Consider the following 20,064-nt stretch of genomic DNA (forward strand, 5'->3'; position numbering starts at 1 on the left):
CACACACAGCTGTGGTCTGAAAGCTGCTGGTTCAGGAGCAGCGGAGAGCGCCAACGCTCCCTCGCCCCTGGCCCCCATCTCCCCCGACCCTCCCCGGCCCCCCGCAGGGACCTCCCGGCTCTCAGCCCATGGCAGGCCTCGCGCAGCCTTGCCCAGGAGCTGCTGGAAGGCAGCGTGGCCCCGGCACAATGGCAGGGATCAGGGACAAGCTGGAGGGCGTCAGGGAGGCCCCTGGAGCGCCATCTGCTCCTGTGCCCCGAGCACGGTGGGCTGCAGAGAGGCGCGTGAGCCGGCAGCTAGGACGCCAGCAAGGGCCGCTGGGCTGGCAGTGCCCCCCCCCAACCCCGATGTGAGCAGAGCAGGGGCCACTCCTGCCCCGCCAGTGGGCCTGCAGACCCGCACGGGGGAGGGAGGAAGGGCAGCTCCGCACCGCCTCTGATTTCTTTTTGGAAAAGTACACGGAACAAAGAGCGCACAGCTGTGCACGCGCCGCGCAGACATGACAATCACTGGCATTTTGTTCCAATTGTTTCAACTCTGTCTCTCTTTCAATGCAGAATATAGAAACATTACAGATAATACTGAAGTCCTCTGTGTGCCCCCAGGTGGGCATCCAGGACCCACGGGTTTCTTGCCACGGACGCCGCCTCCCGTTCAAGGGAGGAAAGCAAGCACTTCGGGGGTGCACAGTTTGCCCAAGCTGGTTGGGGGTCCCCGGCTCGGGCCCTTTGCTCCTCATGACCACGTGGCAAATGGTGACTCTTGTCCCTGCCTCACAACCAGGGACACTGACCTGCAGGATGTGACTGCCTCAAGCCATAGGAAGGCGTGTCACCCAAGGAAGGGGACACACCTTGACGGCATCACCGGGACTCAGACCCCTCCGTTTGTCTGTTCTCCTAGCCGTGGCGTGTCGACCTGGCTTCCACCTGCCCTAGGGTAGCCCCGGGTTCCCGATGTCACCTGCATCCACAACACATCTTCAGGGGAAAGAGGTGCTGTCTTTGCTGTGAGTCTCTTTGATGGGTCCCCACAGACCCCTGCATACTTTCCTCTGGTCTCCTCAACCTGTCCCAGTGGCCTTCCCAGACCACTGCTGGGGAGGGCAATGGCACTGCTGTGACTGGCTTGCTGGCTGCGTGCAGGAAGCCAGGTGACCAGAGCAAATAGATGTTCCCTTGGCGAGGAGGAAGGGCGGGCAAGGGAGTGAGTAGAAGGGTGTGGGTGGACAATTCCCAGTCAGTGTCGGCCACCCTTGCCAGTGGACCACAGTCAGCAGGAGGCAGAAGTAGAAGCGAAGTCAGACCATCCGCACCAAAGCCACACCCTTGCGCTGCACCACCCACATCACCTGCACCACCTCTGCTGCCTGCCTGCGCTACCAAACCACCAAACCCTTGGCCCCTGCACGACTCTGCCACTGCACCACTCATCCCACTGGACCGCCCTCCCCACTGCCACACAGCCACACCATCTGCACCACTGCACCTTTTTTAAAAAAAATTCATTTATTCATTCATTTATTTATTTATTTTTGGCTGCGTTGCGTCTTCGTTGCCGCACGCGGGCTTTCTCTAGTCGCAGCGGATGGGAGCTACTCTTCATTGCAGCGCGCGGGCTTCTCATTGCGGTGGCTTCTCTTGTTGCGGAACACGGGCTCTAGGCGCGCAGTCTTCAGTAGTTGTGGCGCACGAGCTTAGTTGCTCTGTGGCATGTGGGATCTTCCCGGACCAGGGATCGAACCCATGTCCCCTGCATTGGCAGGCGGATTCTTAACCACTGCACCACCAGGGAAGTCCCACCACTGCACCTTGTAAGGTGAGTGGGGCCCAGGAGTGCGGGACCATGGCTGGGGGTGGGATCCAAGGAGCACGAGCAGAGTCAGGAAGTAGAGCCCAGAGCAAAGGCCACCCATGGGCCAGCTACAGAGGGTGGGAGGGAAGCCCAGACCTGCCCAGACCCAAGCCAGATGGAATGAGCGGTGGTCGGGGGCAATGCCAGCCTCGCCACTCCTCACTGTGGAGCCACGTCCTTTGGGCACTCTTTGGACATTTGAGAGGAAGATTGGGGTGGGATGGGATGAGGGGCTGTATCCACTAGAATCAGGGTTGGCTGCAAAGCAGAAAGCACAAAATAATGAGGATTAAACACACAAGGATTTGTTTTCTCAAGGAAAAGAAATTGAGAAGTTGGCCGTGCAGAGCTGGCATGGCTGGGTCCTGGGCTGCTTCCATCCATCTCTCTTTTCCTACATCCTTAGAAGGTAGCTTCCATGCTGTAAGTCACCTCCTGATCTAAGAAAGCTCCTGGAGCTCCAGCCATCATGTCTTAATCCCAGATAACAGGAACGAGGATGGGGGAATGCAAAGGGAGACTTTGCCCAGCTGTCTCCCTTCGCCAAAGTCATGCAAAGCACTTCCATTTCCAGCCAAAATTGAGTAACAGGGATAAGATTTACCCTCCAATCTTAATCTACACACACACACACACACACACACACACACACACACACACACACACGCTAATGAAACTGTGGTTTTTCAAACAGTGGATAGAAGGCAGCCCAGGATAGGGAGCTCTGAGAGAAGGTAAACAAATGAGGTGAGCACTACCAATGTCCCCTAGAGACAGTTTCCAGGCCACATCCAGAGAAGGGAGACCTACTCAGAGCCCAACAGTGTCTCTGAGCTGGGACACAGAGATCAGAGCGTCCAAGACAGCTATAATTCACAATCTAGAACACCAGAGAAGAGAGAGCTGCACAGAGGTAAAGAGCTTCAGAGATCTGCAGAGGGTTCTCCTCCAGTCTTTAGCTAAGTACTGATCAGTGCATGAGTGTGAGGAAACTACCAAGGCCGAAGAAAGAATGGAAGAGGCAGAACAATCCCCTGGACTTGTACAGGGATGAGAATAGCTCATCTTCCCACCAGCCCAAGTGGAAAGATTTCATAACAATAGGGCATAAGTAGAGTCCTCAGAAGACTATTGCCTTCATGGTTGTGCCCAATTAGCCCTAGACTAAAGGCTGACCTGGATCTGCCTCAAAGCTTAAAAGTAAACCTTGAAAGAATCAAATTGTCTCCAAGTAACTACAGCTCAGAACAAAGCCAAAAATATTTAAAGAAATATGAAAAACTCTAGCACCTAACGAAGGAAAATTGCAATGCCTGGCATCTAATCAAAAATTACCAGGAATGGGCTTCCTTGGTGGCGCAGTGGTTGAGAGTCCGCCTGCTGATGCAGGGGACATGGGTTCGTGCCCCAGTCCGGGAAGATCCCACGTGCCGCGGAGCAGCTAGGCCTGTGAGCCATGGCCGCTGAGCCTGCGCGTCCGGAGCCTGTGCTCCACAACGGGAGAGGCCACAACAGTGAGAGGCCCGCGTACCACAAAAAAAAAAAAATTACCAGGAATGCAAAGAAGGAGGAAAATAGGATCCATAAGAAGACAAATAAATCAATATAAATGAATCCATAAATGACCTGATGATAGAATGAGGAAAAAGGATGATAAAATAGGTATATGTGCAAGAAGGTAGAAGAAACCATGAGCATGAAAATGAAAGAAATAGAGTATATTTTAAAAGGCCCAAATTGAGCTTTTAGAGTTAAAATATACAATGTGCAACATGAAAAGATGCTCAGCATCACTAATCATTAGAGAAATGCAAATCAAGACCACAATGAGGTACCACCTCATATTGGTCACAATGGCCATCATCAAAAATGTCTACAAATAACAAGTGCTGGAGAGGGTGTGGAGAAAAAGGAACCTCCTACACTGCTGGTGGGAATGTAAGTTGGTACAGCCATTATGGAAAACAGTACAGAGGTTCTCAGAAAACTAAAAATAGAATTACCATATGATCCAGCAATCCCGCTCCTGGGAATATACCCAGACAAAACTATAATTCAAAAACATACATGAGGGCTTCCCTGGTGATGTAGTGGTTAAGAATCTGCCTGCCAATGCAAGGGACATGGGTTTGAGCCCTGGCCCAGGAAGATCCTACATGCCACGGAGCAACTAAGCCCATGCGCCACAACTACTGAGCCTGAGTTCTAGAGCCCACAAGCCACAACTACTGAGCCCACGTGCCACATCTACTGAAGCCTGCACATGTAGACCCTGTGCTCCGCAACAAGAGAAGCCACGATAATGAGAAGCCCACGCAACACAACGAAGAGTAGCCCCCGCTCACTGCAACTAGAGAATGTCTGCACACAGCAATGAAGACCCAACTCAGCCAAAAAAAAACAAAAAACAAAAAAGGTACATGCACCCTATGTTCATAGCAGCACTATTCACAATAGCCAAAACATGGAAACAACCTAAATGTCCATCAACAGGTGAATGGATAAAGAAGATATGGTACATATATATAGCAGAATACTACTCAGCCATAAAAAAAGAACGAAATAATGCCATTTGCAGCAACATGGATGCAACTAGAGATTATCACACTAAGTGAAGTAAGTCAGAAAGAGAAAGACAAGTACCATATGATATCACTTATATGTGGAATCTAAATATGGCACAAATGAACCTATCTACAAAACAGAAACAGACTCATAGATGTAGAGAACAGACTTGTGGTTGCCAAGGGAGAGAAGGGGAGGGAGAGGGATGGACTGGGAGTTTGGGGTTAGTAGATGCAAACTATTACATATAGAATGGATAGACAACAAGGCCCTAATGTATAGCACAGGGAACTATATTCAATATCCTGTGATAAACCGTAATGGAAGAGAATATTTAAAAAAAAAAAAAAAAGGTGTTCTCAAACCAAAAAAAATACAAAGTGCAAGATGGAAAAATACACTAGGTGGGATTTAACAGCACATTAAACACTTCAAAACGAAAGACTGGTGAACTGGAAGCCACAGCAATAAAAACTACCCAAAATTAAACATAGAGAAGAAAATGACTGGGTTAAAAAATGAACAGAAGATCACTGACCTGTGGGACAACATCAAGTGGCCCAACACACGTGTAACTGGGGTCACAGGGAGAAAAAAGGAGAGGGGACAGAAAAAATAATTGAAGAAATAATGACCAAAAATTTTCTAAATTTGATGAAAAGTATAAATCTACAGATCCAAAAAGTTCAATGAACCCCAAGCAGGGAAAAAAACAAAGCAAAGAATCTCACTGAACCTGAAGCAGGTAAAGAAAACTACACCAGGCCATATTATAATCAAATTGCTGAAAACCCATAAAAGGAGAATAAAAAGACAAATTATGTACAGTGAAAAAAAAGATAAGAGTAAGAGTAGATTTCTTGTTGGAAATAATCCAAGCTAAAAGGAAATGGAGCAACAGCTTTATCGTAAGAATAAAAGCTGACCACCTTAAATTTAATGCCCAGTGAAAATTCCTTTCAAACTTGGAGGTAAAATAAAGACTTTTTCAGACCATCATAATTGGAAGGAACCCATCACCAGCAGAACAGCTCAAAATGTTAAAGGGAGTCCTTCAAGCAGAAGGAAAATGATAACAGAAGGAATCTGGATCTACAAAAAGGAATGAAGAGCACCAGAAATGGCTATTATGTAGGTAAAGATAAATGGCTTTTTTTTTTTCTTATTTTTAAAAATCTCTTTACAAACTGATTTACTGTTTAAAGGGGGGGGAAACAAATTGTGGAGCTTATAGTATATGCAGAAGTAAAATGTACAACAAAATAACCTGAAGTCTAGAATGGGGGGAAATGGAAGTGTATCGTGGTAAGCTTCTTATATTAACCATGAAGTAATAATACAATGTTATTTGAAGGTAGACTGTGATAAATTAAAGATGTAAGATCTAAACCACTAAACCACAACATCACATACACAACCAAGGAAGCACAGCTGTTAAGCTAAAAAAGGGTAAAATGGAATAATAAATATTACTCTATTAATCAGAAAAGAAGGCAGGAAAATAGGAAAAGGGAATTAAGAATAGTAAAATAAGTATTAAGATAATCAATTTAAACCTAACCATAATAATCATCATACTAAATACAAATTGTCTAAACTCACCAATTAAAAAGCAGAGATTTTCAGATAAGATGAACAAGCAAGACTCAATTATACAGTATGTACAAGAAACCCACTCTAAGTATAAAGGCATAGATAAATTAACAGTAAAATATATAGAGAAAAATATACTGTATTAACACTTGTCAAAAGAAAGCTGAAGTGGCTATCCTAGGAACATACAAAGTAGATTTAAGAGTAAAGACTATTACCAGGAATAAAGAGGGTAGTTTCATAATGATAAAGACTTTAATTCCTCAAGAGTTCAGCTTGAGGACAATCTTAACAATCTTAATGTTTGTGTACCTAGTAACAACACTTCAAAATGTATGATGCAAGAGCTGATGGCAAAGAAAAATAAACAAATCCACAATTACAATGGGAGATTTTGACACTATTCTCTCAATAATTGATAGAAGAGACAGAAAATCAATATGGATATAGAAGATCTGAACAATAATATCAATGAACTTGACATTTATAGAACACTACTCAATAAAAGCAGAATACACATTCTTCTTAAGTGCACACAAAACATTTACCAAGATAAAACATATTTTGGGCGATCAACAAATCTCAGTGAAGTTTAAAGAATTGAAATCCTACAAAGTATGTTCTCCTATCCCAATGGAATTAAATTAGAAATCAATAACAGAGAGATGCCTAGAACTCATCAAACATTTGGACACTAAACAACACACTCCTAAACAAGCCATGGGTCAAAGAAGAAATTACAATGGAAATTGGGAAATATTTTAAGCTGAATACAGTGAAAACACAGCATATAAAAATGTGGGATGAAGCTAAAGCAATGGTTGGAGGGAAAGTCATAGCACTAAATGCTTATATATAAAAGAAGAAAAGTCTCAAATTAGTGATATCAGTATTCACCTTAAGAAACCAGAGAAAAGAAGAGAAAAACCCAAAGTAAACAGAAGAAAGGAAATTATAAAGAGCAGAAATCAGTGAAATAGAAAACACTAAAACAATTTTAAAAATCAATGAAACCAAAAGCTAGGTCTTGAAGAAGTCAATAAACTTGACAAATCTCTGACCAGACTGATCAGAGAAAAAAGGAGAGAAAACATACATTACCAGTCTCAGGGATATGAAAGGGGACAATGGATCCTACAGAACTTAAAAGGATAACAAGTGAATATTTTGAACAACTTTATGCCAAAAAAGTTGACAACTTAAGTGAACTGAACAAATTCTTTGAAGGATCTGAACTACCGAAGCTCTCTGAAGAATAAATTGATATCTGAATAACCCCATATCTATTAAATAAATTATATTTGTAGTTAAAAAGCTTCCACAAAGAAAATTCCAGACCCAGATGGCTTTTCTGGCAAATTCTACCAAACACTTATGGAAGAGATAATACCCATTCTAAAGAAACTCTCCCAAAAGGTAGAAGACGAGAAAACTTTCCAACTTATCTTTTGAGGCCAGCATTACCCTGATACCAAAACTAGACAACAACATTACAGGAGAAGAAATCTACAGACCGATATTCCTCATAAACATAGACACAAAAGTTCTTAACAAAATATTTGCAAGTGGAATTCAACAAAGTATAAAAAGAATGACAACATGTCAAAGTAGGGTTTATCCCAGCAATATAAGATTGGTTTAACATTTGAAAATCAATCATTGTGATTCAGCATATTGACAAACTAAAATATATATGTGTATATATATGATCATATATATATATATATGATCATCTCAACACACGCAAAAATTTTTTTGACATATTTCAACTTTCATTCCTAATAAAGATTCAGTAGGGCTTCCCTGGTGGTGCAGTGGTTAAGAGCCCGCCTGCCAATGCAGGGGACACGGGTTCGAACCCTGGTCCAGGAAGATCCCACATGCTGCGGAGCAACTAAGCCCGTGCGCCACAACTACTGAGCCTGAGCTCTAGAGCCCACGAGCCACAACTACTGAAGCCTGCGTGCCTGGAGCCCGTGCTCCGCAACAAGAGAAGCCACGACAATGAGAAGCCCACGCACCACAATGAAGAGTGGCCCCCACTCGCCGCAACTAGAGAAAGCCTGCACACAGCAACAAAGACCCAACACAGCCAATAATTAATTATTTATTTATTTAAAAAAAGACTCAGTAAACTAGGAACAGAAAGGATTTTTTTTTTTTTTGCCACACCGTGTGATCTTAGTTCCCCAACCAGAGATCAAATCCATGCCCCCTGCAGTGGAAGTGTGGAGTCTTAACCACTGGACTGCCAGGGGAGTCCCAGAAAGGAATTTTCTTAACCTGAAAAAGGCATCTAAGAGAAACCTAACAGCTTAATACTAAGTTACACTTAATAGTGAAGAATTCAATGCTTGCCCCCAACACAGAGAACAAGGTAAGGGTGTCCACTCTTACCACTTCTATCCAACACTGTAATGGAGTTCCTAGCTAGTGCAATAAGGCAAGAAAACAAAACAAAGTGAGAATCATACTGATGTAAAGAAAGAAGTAAAGCTACACTTTACACACAGATGTCATGGTCACCTACGTAAAAATTTCTAAGGAATTTACAAAAAAAGCTATTAAAACTAATCTGTGAGATTAGCAAGATTGCCAGATACAAAGCCAATTGTATTTCTACATACTAGCAACAAACGATTGGCTAGGTAGGATTTCTTAACACAATAAATACAAATTATTTTTAAAAATTGATAATGTGGACTTTATCAAAACATTACTCTTCAAAAGACAGTTTTGGGACTTCCCTGGTGGCTCAGTGGTTAAGAATCCGCCTGCCAATGCAGGGACACGGGTCCAAGCCCTGGTCTGGGAAGATCCCACATGCCACAGAGCAACTAAGCCTGTGAGCCACAACTACTGAAGCCTGGGTGCCTAGAGCCTGTGCTCCACAAGAAGAGAAGCCACTGCAATGAGAAGCCCACGCACCGCAACGAAGAGTAGCCCCTGCTCGCTGCAACTAAGAAAGCCTGTGCACAGCAACGAAGACCCAACACAGCCAAAAATAAAAAAAATAAAAAGAGTTTTAAGAAAGTTAAAAGGCAAGCAAAAGCCTGGTAAAGAGGGGCTTCCCTGGTGGTGCAGTGGTTGAGAGTCCGCCTGTCGATGCAGGGGACACAGGTTCGTGCCCCGGTCCGGGAGGATCCCACATGCCACGGAGCGGCTGGGCCCATGAGCCATGGCCGCTGAGCCTATGCGTCCGGAGTCTGTGCTCCGCAACAGGAGAGGCCACAGCAGTGAGAGGCCCGTGTACAGCAAAAAAAAAAAAAAAAAGCCTGGTAAAGAGTATTTGTCTGGTTTGTTTTTTTTTAATTTACTTACTTAATTTTGGCTGCCTTGGGTCTTTGTTGCTGCACGTGGGCTTTCTCTAGTTGCAGCGAGCGGGGGCTACTCTTTGTTGTGGTGTGCGGGCTTCTCACTGCGGTGGCTTCTCTTGTTGCGGAGCACGGGCTCTAGGCGCGCAGGCTTCAGTAGTTGTGGCGCACGGGCTTAGTTGCTCCACGGCATGTGGGATCTTCCCGGACCAGGGCTCGAACCTGTGTCCCCTGCATTGGCAGGCAGGTTCTTAACCACTGTGTCACCAGTGAAGCCCGAGAGTATTTGTAAAACAGGTCTCTGACAATGAACTCATGTCCGGAATAGAGAAAGAGCAGTTCTAACTGAATAATAATAACCCAAACAATCCAACTAGGAAATAAGCAAATGATTTGAACAGACGCTTCACTAAAATCGATTCTTAACATCATCAGTCATTCAAAAAATGAGAATTAAAAGCACAGCGAGGTATCAGCCCACACCCATTATGAATGGCTAAAATTTAAAAGACTCACCATATCCAGTGCTGGCAGGGATGTGGAACGGCTGGATCTTTCATACTCGGCTGTTGGGAAGGTAAAATGGTGCAGCCACTTTGAAAACAGTTTGGCAATGTTTTAACAAGTTAGAGATACACCTACTATATGATCAAGCCATTCCACTCGGAGGTATTTTCCCAAGAGAAGTTAAAGCAATATGTCCACACACAAACTTGGACCCAAATGTTCATAGTAGCTTTGCTTATCATAGCCAAAGAGTGGAAAAACCCAAGTGTCCATTAATAGGGAAATGGATAAACAAATGATAGCTTATTCATACAGTGGAATATGACTCAACAACAAAGAGGAATGAACTACTGATACACCCAACAGCATGGACGAATCTTAAAATCATGATGCTGAGTGGAAAGAGCCAGAACTCCCCCAGCCAAAAATAAAAAATAAAAAAAGGAGAGCAAATACACACTGTAGGATTCCACTTATATAAAACTCTAGAAAGTGCAAGCTAATCTGTAATGGTAGAAGGCAGATCAGGGGTTGCCTGGGGACGGGGGAAGTGATGCACGGCTTGCAAAGAGGCAGGAGGAAGTGTTTGCAGTTGGTGGAAATGTTTGCTATCTTGATTGTGATGGTTTCCTGACATACATGTCGAAACTTATCAACTTGTGCAGTTTACGTGTGAGCAGATTATTGTAAGTCAATTGTGCCTTAATAATGCTGTAAGAAAACCACGACGACAAAAAATCCCTTTTAACACCTTCTTCCACACGATTCCCCACACGATTCACCTGGCCGTTCTGGCTGTGAGGATGGCTGGAAAATGTCGTCCTTCGGCTGGGCCTGGGCCTCCGCCCCCAGAACAAGGTTCTCTTCAGGAGGGAGGGAGGGAGCCATGTGGGTGGGAGACACTGGCCACAAGTGCAGTCTCTGGGTTAGCACCCCCTGGGGGCTGTGGATGGGCCCCCGGGGCTGACCGGGGTCTGGGAGCCCCTATCCAGCCCCTGTCTTCCTGCTCAGCAATTCAAACTTGTTCCATTCGTTTCCAAGCTCCTTGCTCCCGGACCCAATGCCCAGGGGAAGCTACACTCCCTCGGTGCGCCGGGGTCCATGCCAGGGCCTCCACAGACCTTATTTCAAGTCTTCCAGCTTCACAGCATCCTTGCAGAGAAGAGTCAGTATGCAGTCTTGCAGATGCAGGAACAAAGGCGCGAGCTGCAATGGCCTCTCCCAGGGAAAGGAGGAGGCCAAGCTGAGAACTGAACGAAGCCCTGACTGTGCTCCCTCTGCCTCCTGGTTTGCTCGTTTGGCCAGAGAGACGCTAGCAATGAAGGGATGGCTATCCAGATGGCCCGGAGGCCGGACCCAGCATCCGGGGGTGGCTGCCCTGAGGAGGGGTGGGGTCCAACACCGGGTCCCGGAGGGGCAGCTCCACCAGGAAAAGCCCACAAGTCCCTCAGGACTGTGCTCAGCTCCTGGCAGACCCTTGGAACACGCCGACCTGACCTCCCTCCCAGCCAGAAATGCTTCCAGAGGCAAAGCCCTCCCCCCCTCCACTTGATTCCTTCTAGCCCTGCAGCTTCCGCTACCTCCCAGTCTACCGTTTTGGACTTGAACCCTTGCAAGTTCTTTATCTGCCTAGGGTGACCAACTGATCCTGGTTTGCCCAGGACTGTCCCATTTGAGAGCCGAAAGCCCCAGGTCCCGGGAACCCACTCAGTCCTGTGCCAACTGGGTCAGTCACCTTAGCTGTGTTCCAGGCTGCCCCGGTCCCTGGCGCCCCCGCCCCCCAGCCCCAGAGCAGCACGTTGGGCTCCCAGACCTCAGCTGTGACCCCACCCCTGGCCCGCATCCTCAGACGCGAGGCTTTGGTTGTGTTCTCCCTGCGTCTGACCGCCCGGACGTGACTTCTCTGTCCTGGGCGCTTCAGTACAGGGACCATCTCCATTGCTTTACATGCTGCGGCTTCCCTCCGCCTGGCTGGCCCCATCTGTGGACAAGCGAGGCCACTGGCTACGGGGAAGAGCTCAGATGTTGTGGCAGAGAAATCGCAGCCTCTTCACTCCCGCTGGGAACTTTCACCTCATCCTCTGTGCCTCGGTTTCCCCTCTAAGGTGGGGCTGAGACTCTTCCTGGCAAGGCTGCCATGGGATCAGCAATAATGGGCAGAGGACGTGCGGGGCGGTCCCACTCGCTTTTCTTTTGGGTCCCTCGTTTTGGACGTAAGAAGCCCAGAGCGAATCCACTGCCCTGGCGTGGGGGCCGTCAGAGCAGAGCCCACAGAAAGAGGAGCTGGAGATGCTCCAGGGCCCCGAAGAGCTCCGGCCACTGCGGGCAGGCTGCCTCGGCCTCCAATCGCGGCCGGAGCGGGTGTCCCTGCCGCTGCGTGACTTTGAGGCTCGCCGCAGCCACTGTTCCGACCAGCCTCTAGATCTCTTGCAGGCCCAGAACCGGCGGGAACACAGAAGAATCCGAAGAAATAATTTTCCTGCCCAGTGGAGTGGGGAAAATTGGCGTCCGCCTCTGCAGCCCAGTTTCACCAAGTGCAGCCCGCCCAGTTCCAGCGGCCCCGGCCTGCACGCCCACCTCGCCGTCTGCGTGGCTCCGCGTCCCAGCGACGGGGCGTCCGGGGTCTTTGACCCCCAGACCGAGGCTGCAAACTCCTCTGTCCCTGGGCTCACAGGCTTGGTTCCCATCCCCCAGGTGAGGAAACAGATCAGAGGGGAGAATGTCTTGCCGGGGAATCCCAGGCAGACAGGACCGGAACCGCGGTCTCCTGGGGCCCAGGCCAGAGGCCTAACCAGTGGCCGTTTGGACATGTAGGGGACTTACAGGTCACCCATACCTTGTCATCGTCCTGGGTGGGAGCCACCAAGAAGGGGTCACCCTTTGGTTGGAGAAGAGGGTTTACAGCTATTGAAGAATGAAGTGGTGAAACGGTGTGTGCTGGGGGCCAGGAAGGGGGGACATCTGGACAGAGGTGGCACCATGCGGACCCCGCCCCACACCCGGGGCCCACCCTAACCATTCCAGGGGCTCTGAAGCCCATGAGCCTTTATTTTATTGGAGTGTTGTCTCCTGTTCTGAGCTGGGACAAGAGGAAAAGTAGCTGAGTGGGCATTCCTGGGGGTGGAGGGGGGCAGCGGGCAGTCTGGAAGGGACATGAGGAAGCAGAAGAGCCTCCACCTCTGTCAAGAGTTTAAGTCACACCAGAGACTCAGGGAGGCCCGTGGAAGGCCCTGAGTGCCGGATGGGACGTGTCAGGCAGTGGGGAGACATTGCAGGTTCCCGGAGACTCAGGGAAGCCCACGGAATGCCCTGAGAGCCGGATGGGACGTGTCAGGCAGTGGGGAGACATTGCAGGTTCCCGGAGACTCAGGGAGGCCCGTGGAAGGCCCTGAGGGCCTGATGGGACATGTCGGGCAGTGGGGAGCCTTTGCAGGTTCCCGGAGACTCATGGAAGCCCACGGAAGGCCTTGAGCGCCGGATGGGATGTGTCAGGCAGTGGGGAGCCATTGCAGGTTCCTGAACAATAGAGGGACAGGGTGAGAAAGGTACTGGGGACACTGTCCAGGACCCAGAATAGACATAAGGCAGGTTTCAGAGAGAGGGAGCGCCAGGGAACCTGGGGGGGCTCCCTGGAGATGGGAGCGTCTGGGCTGGGAATAGTGGGTGTGGTGACCTGCCCAGATCCAGGCACCCTCAGCTTCCACCCTGTTGGACCAGCCCACCCGCTTGGCACTGCCTTGCCCCCCGCCGTCAGCCATGCCATGCAGCACAGTGCCAGACGAGCACACCAGGAGTCGGCGCTCCGCCTCCAGGCAACCTGGCTTGTGGCCATCCCTGACCTCAGGCTCTGCCTCTTGGTCTGTTCCTGCCTCCTGAGCCTCTCAGAGGGCTGCCCTCCATTTCCCTGCCCCAGTGCCCAGGCCCCTGCAGGGTCCCCCTCCTACGACCTGGTTGGTGACCCCCAGGCTGCTGCCGTTTGGAAGCCACACACAGCGATTGGGGTCACACTTCCTGAGAGAAGGCAACTTTGGGAGCTGAGATGAGGAGTTTTCCAGGAGGACACTCCATGGAAAGGCATCCCACGGTGAGAGGACACCAGGTGCAAAGGCCCAGAAACGGGAGCGTGTGGACGTTGACAATGGGGCTGGAGCTGAGGCCAGCTGCGGAAGGGCCCTCAGCCTGGCAGGAGGGCGGGAGCCCACCCACCCCAGGAGCCAAGGCCTGGACCAGGACCAAGCAGGTGGGCTGCTGAAGAAGCCTGGGTCCCCAGGTGTGGCCTTACTTAACACCTGCCCACTGGCGGCAGGTATACACTTAGTGGCAATTTCGTCCCAGTGAGGCCACCTTGGTACCATCCCGTGCTCCGTGTCTCTCACCACGTCCAGGCCCAGAGAGAGGCTCCCTTGCCAGGCCTGCGCCCCTTCCCAGCAGGAATCTGGACGCTGCCCTTCCCCAGGGGCTACAGGTGGTCCAGAGGGAGAACAAGGCACTGACCAGAGCTGTCCCCGGTGGGATGAAATGATCCATGTCCTGTGGTGCCTGGAAGCCCCTCCTTCCAGGAGGGCTGCCCTCATTTTTCTCTGCCTCACGTGGCTTGTCTATTTCTGCGTGATAAGTAAGTATATTCACATGTATTGTTTTGATAAATATTTGGTAGAAATGTTTCTCCTCCTTATAGTTTCTGAGCCCAGGTCACAGCGCCCAGTCCATCCTCCCTGGTAGAACAGCCCAGCACGGGGCAGAGTCCTGGAGAGGCTGCTGCCGTTTCCCACAGGGATGGCCCAGGGTAGGGACACAGCAGGGAGGATGAGGAACCCAAAGACAGCCCTGGGCCAGAAGCTGGGTCCTGGGACCTGTGGGTGGGATGCAATCCCGTGAGGCGGGCCCAGGACCGCGGGAGGCGGGAGAGGGCAGGACTCTTCTTGGAGCCTTTGCTACATGGTGTTGACTCCCCTATTTTTTTGAGTGAATTGGGTACAATTTTGTTCTTTGGTTGCCTGGAAGTCTGGTTACCCCCAGAAGCAGACACTGAATCCTTGACTTTTTTTTGGCCGTACCGTGCGGCAGGCAGGATCTTGGTACCCCGACCAGCGATGGAAGCCATGCCCCCTGCAGTGGAAGCACAGAGCCCTAACCACTGGACTGCCAGGGAATTCCCTGAATCCTTGACTTTTAAGAAAGTGTTCCCAGGAGAAATGAGTGAGGGACGGTGAGGGCAACAGGATGGGGCAGCAGTGGTTTGGGGGCGTTGGCCCTGCAGAGGGCAGCTCCACCAGACCCTGCAGGGCAGCCTGGAGGCTAAGTCACAGCATCCGTAGGGGCATGGCGTGAACAAACCTCTCCGCTGCCGCAAGGTCCAGAGCTCACATTCCAAGAAACTTCTCCATCCCAGCCTGAGAGGCAGCAGGAAACACAGAAGGCTCGCATCTGGCCAGACCGGCCAACTCTGGAGCCCGAGGCAGGGACGGGCTGGACTCCTACACCCGGGTGTCTACAGGAACCTCACTCTCAATGACCCCTGATCTGCTGTCCTCCCTCTTCCACTCGGCCACCGCAACCAGAGGCCTCCTCCAACCCTCCCTCCTTCTCCTCCCCGCCCTCCATCACTCCTCCACTCATTTGTTCATTCTCCTCCCCAGCTCCCCTCCTCTCATCTCAAAGCACACACTCCGGCTGGGGAGATCAAGTAAACACACAGAAACAAGTAAATCAGGTAACCGCAGAGATTAGCAAGAGCCATGAAGAAGATAAAACCAGGGAATGGGATTGAGAGACAGAGGGCAGGGATTGTGGCCAGGGTGGTCCACAGACGCCCAAATGAGGGCAGGAGGCCAGGGGACAAGGCACCTACCCCGCCCCAGGGCATGGTCTCCAAGCCCTGCCACTTTTATCTCTTCTTCCCACCTTCACCTGAAACCCCACCTCCTCCAGGAAGCCTGCCTGGATGCCACTGATGCTCCAGGCTCCTGCTACACTGGCTTCAGAGGCCCTTCCAGACCAGCCCGTCTTGCAAGGATCTTCAGGTTGCATCAACTGGACCTTCTCCTCAGAGATGCCTAGAGGTGGGTCCTAAGGTGAGATGTGAATGGGGGTGAACATCTGACCAGAATGACCAAGGTACTAAATCCCAGCTTAGTCCCTATTTGCTGAGTGCCTTAGGCAAGGGACTTTGCCTCTCTGAGCCTCAGTTTTCCCATCAGCCCAAGAGGGCTAGTGCCACCTCCCTCACAAGGTCCCATGGGGGTTAACTGAGACCCCCCCCCCCCACCACCAGCCAGTGCTGGCATTCTCCCCTCCTTCCCATCATCAGTGAGCTGGGGGAGGGGAGAAGAGAGGGCTTGCTGGGTGGGGATTAGGTGTGCAGCGTGGGGGAAGGGCTCTCCTGGGGCCTCCCCAAGCCGGCCCCAAGCTCAAGGGTGCAAGCTGCCAGAGCTGGGCATGGGCGCCCCCGCCCCTCCCCCGCCTTCCCAGCCATCTGCAGCGTTGGCAGCAGCAGAGCCAGGGCTGCTGGCGAATGTTCTGGCACCATCTGAGCAGGACCAGTGTCTGGGCAGGAGATGTGGGCAGAGCCCTGTGTGCACACTTCATCCACATTCCGCCGTTACTGTTGTCCCCCTGGGACCTGGGAGGGCAGGGACCTTAGGGCTGGCGGGTGGGGGGTTGGGCTCCCACTGCCTCTTGTGGGCCACTCCCACCCCTGCCTGTGGCCTGAACGGTGTCAGAACCCTAAAGGGCAGGAGTGAAGGTCACGGAGCCGCCACCTCTCCTCTTGTCCGGATCGTAGACCCTGTGTGCCGCCTGGAGACAGAAGCTTGTCCTCTGACGCTCACCCCACCCTGCACCTCCCTTTCTCCATTTGTTACTCAACAATGTCCCCAGGGCCTGAGGGGGAGGAGAGAGAGGACTCTGCCTCCACATTCATGCCTCCAGTCAGCTGCTGGCTCCTTTTTCCTGTCTCCTTTTATTGTTTTTCTCACTTCCCTTGCTTTCAATGCCTTTTCACAGCACTGTCCTATGCCTGAATGTCGCAACCTACTCCCCTAATTAAATGAGTGAATAGAATCTGCAAAGTACACAACACATAAAATATAAGCTGGATGGCTGCACAACAAGGTGAATGTACTTAAGGCCACTGAACTGTACGCTGCAAAATGGTTAAGACGGTACATTCTGTGTATATGTTTTACCATATGATGAAAAAAAGTCAAAAAATATATTCATTGGTAGCATGTGCTTGGGAATTATATAAACACGTGTGAACGATGGGCCCGGAGGTCCTGAGGGAGGACACGAGTCGAGTGCCTGTGCGTTGTGACCTCTCTTCGCACCAGCCAGGATCCTTCCTGGCCCCCTTGTGTTTGTTTCCAGGGTTCGAATACCGGCTGCTGCTGGGCTGGGTGGGCTGGCAGACTTGTCCAGCTGCCCCCAGGGGGTTCTGATGCCCTCAGAACTGAGGCTGCTTCTCGAGGAGGCCCCGGCCTGGCTTGGAGCAGCAAGGTCGCCTTGCCCAGTGCCTCGGGGAGGAAGGGCTGAGGCTCGCCTTGCGCCCTTCCTCAGGGCTCGGAAAGGGCCAGCCTTGGGCTCCGCTGGGGCCAGGGACAGGGGTGCTCCAGCTAGAGGTTCCCGGAGCAACACTGACCCATCCAGAGGCCACCTCCCCTTCCTGATTGCTGGCGGGGTGGGGGAAGGGAGTGCCCCTCCCCCATCACTTGGCTACCTTGGCACACGTGTGCCGGGTCAGGCAGAGAGGGAGAGTGGGGCAGACATCTGCAGTGCTGGAGTGGGCCACCGAGTGGGAAGTGGGGCAGAGCAAGGGACAGGGGGAAGTCGGCGGGTCGCACCCTTCGCCCTGAATTTTCTAAATCTGGGAAGCGTGAGCTCCAGGAGGCGGAGTATCCCCAGGGCCTAGAGCAGGGCTGGTATACAGGAGGTGTTCAATAAATGTTGAGGGATGGATTGAGTGAATGTGTGAATGGGTTAGACAGGTGAGTACTGAGGGTTCCCGCCTTCAAGGGCTCATTCACTCTTTCCCTCAAAGCTCGGCCTGTGCATTCATTCCTCATTCATTCGTTCCTCCCGCACGCTCCGCACTCATTCATTCACGCGCTCTGCCATTCATGCTCACGCAGGTTCATTCATTCCCTGCCCCGCCGCCATTCCCTCCCCGGTTCCCGTGCGCACGTGGCGCCCCGCGCCCCCAGTCCGGCCCCGCGGCCCCCGAGTGCGCCCCACCAGGGCGCTGCGGGGGGAGCCGCTGAATCAGCCGCGGCTGCGCGGGGCCGGGGCTGGCGAGGAGCCGGGCTGGGGGCGGGGGGCGGGCGCTCCCTGCGGGAAGCCGGGCGGGGTGGGGGAGCCCCGGCCGCGCCGGCTCCGGGCGCGCTCGGCCTCGGCGGGGAGGGCGCGGGCCGGGGGCGGCGGCAGCGGCGGGACCCGAGCGCGGCGGCGAGCGGCGTGGCTGCCCCGGGGCCATGTGGACGGGTGGCCGGCGGCCGGGCCGGCTCCGCCGGGCGGTGAGTACCTGCGAGCCGGGAGGGCAGGGCGCGGGCGCGGAGGCGGGGCGGGCACCACCCACGCGGCAGGGCGGTCTCCGCGCGGCGCCGGAGGCGGCCCGCGTGCCCCCTCCCGCTAGGGGGGCGACGGTCCAGCGTCGTCTCCCCCGCCCGTGGCGCTCCCTCCGGTGCCGGTGCGCCGGGGCCCCAACAGGAACGCTTGCCCGGCCGCGGGGAGCACTCGCGGGGCGCGCTCGCGGGGCGGGGCGGGGCGGGGACTCGGCCTCAGCGCGCTGCCCTGCCCCCCACGCGGCCGGCCTCAGCACCTGGGCCCGAGTTGCCGGGTCTTCGCCCCCCAACACGTGCGTCCCTGCGGCGAAAGGGAGGGTGGGACGGGGGAGGGGGGCAGGGCGGGGCCTAGGGATCTGGGACCCTCCGCTGTGCCCGGCGGGTGGCCGCGGTGCAGGCAGGCCCCCTCCTGCCCGGGGTCAGGGCTCGGTGAGGCCGACCGCCTGGGAGAGGTCGAGGAGCCGGAAGGAGGCTGGACCAGGGGCTGGTTCACTGAGCGTTTGCAGCGCGTGGGCTTGCGCCGGCCCCAGACCCCCTCGGTGGTCTCATTCGGCACCTGCGGGGCAGGTGTTCCCCTTCTCCTCAGTAAGAAGCGAAGCCGCTGAGGCTCAGGGAGGGGAGGGCTCGCCCAGGGCCGCTCCACTGGAGCTTCCTCCCTCCCTGAACCCCAGCCCTGTTGGATGGGAATTGCTGCCCTAGCGTTTCCGCTTCCTGCCTGGTTTAGAGGTGTTTCCTTCCTTGTCTGGGCCCCACCCCATCCCCAGTGTGGTTCCTTTGGGGCAGGAACAGCGTGGGCGACATCCTGGAGCCTCCTGGACCAGCAGGAGGGGAGCAGAGTAGGCACCCAGGAGTGAGCGGGGGTGGCAGAATGAGCTGTGTCTACAAAGGAGGAGCCCTGGATGGCCAAGGTCAGCCACAGACCTGGGCTGTGCAGACCGAAAGCTGACCAGGGGTCAAGGCCTTGGGGCCCCAGGCCAGCAGGACAGGGTCTCCATGGGCCTGGCTCCTATGGAGGCCCCAGTGCCCTAGATCTTTGGGGCCGGGGACAGGTCCTTGCCCTTCACTGGGCCCCAGTTCCCCTGCCCACTGCCTGCAGCAGAGCCCTCTGCACTCCCAGGGCCAGGGAGGACTGTGGAAGAAAGCCCCTTATACACTGTGGTGTGCCGTCCCAGGCACGCCGGGTGCGGCCCTGCCGGCTGGGGCAAGTGGCCCATGGAGGCGGCTCCGCTGGCATCTGTGACGCACAGGGCGGGAAGGCAGCAGCCTGGGCCCTGGCAGCGTCCCCGAAAACCCTTAATTTCCCCAAGTCTCACTATAATCAGGCCGGCACAGAAAAGCAGGCACAGTGGCAGATGCGGCTTCTTCCCGGCTGCTAAGCGCTGGCGCCGGGCGAGGGGAGGCTGCGCTGCTGCAGAGGGACCCTCCCGAGCTATTGTCTCATATTTATAGATTCCTGCGCTCGAGTTCCTCTTATCCTCAGAACCTGGAGCTGTTCGCACCTGGGATGCTGAGTGGGCAGGGCTAGGGGTGCCTAGAGCCTCAGTGGTGTGGGTCTGGCTTTCCATGCGCCGGGCGTGGGGAGTGGGTCGTTTCCGGGTCAGGGAGCGGAAGTGAGTCAAAGCAGTCTGGAAGGTGATCGATACCCCATCCTGTCTCAAAGACCCTTGGGTACA

General features: G+C 52.8%; 1 protein-coding gene and 1 long non-coding RNA gene across 5 annotated transcripts in view; one reads left to right on the forward strand and one right to left on the reverse strand.

The window, feature by feature from the left end:
* Positions 1-1,115: 1,115 nt before the first annotated feature.
* Positions 1,116-19,046, reverse strand: LOC141277923 (uncharacterized). Its single transcript, XR_012329833.1, has 3 exons — positions 18,352-19,046; positions 9,843-9,892; positions 1,116-2,112 (listed from the first exon to the last, which is right to left on the reverse strand). It is a non-coding gene; the product is annotated as an uncharacterized lncRNA (long non-coding RNA).
* BEGAIN (brain enriched guanylate kinase associated) overlaps positions 18,159-20,064 on the forward strand; it is a 44,105-nt gene continuing 42,199 nt past the window's right edge. For 2 of the 4 annotated variants that reach the window (XM_073800043.1, XM_073800044.1), the window contains exon 1: positions 18,177-18,343. Coding sequence is in view for 2 of the 4 variants with exons in the window: in XM_033850612.2 (XP_033706503.1) it covers positions 18,302-18,343 (42 nt within the window). In the remaining 2 variants the exon portion in view is untranslated. Of the gene's footprint in view, positions 18,344-20,064 lie in introns of all 4 variants that reach the window. The other 2 variants (XM_033850612.2, XM_033850611.2) reach the window with 2 other exon arrangements.

This window comes from Tursiops truncatus, chromosome 2 (genome assembly GCF_011762595.2).
Source record: "Tursiops truncatus isolate mTurTru1 chromosome 2, mTurTru1.mat.Y, whole genome shotgun sequence".
NCBI lineage: Eukaryota > Metazoa > Chordata > Mammalia > Artiodactyla > Delphinidae > Tursiops > Tursiops truncatus.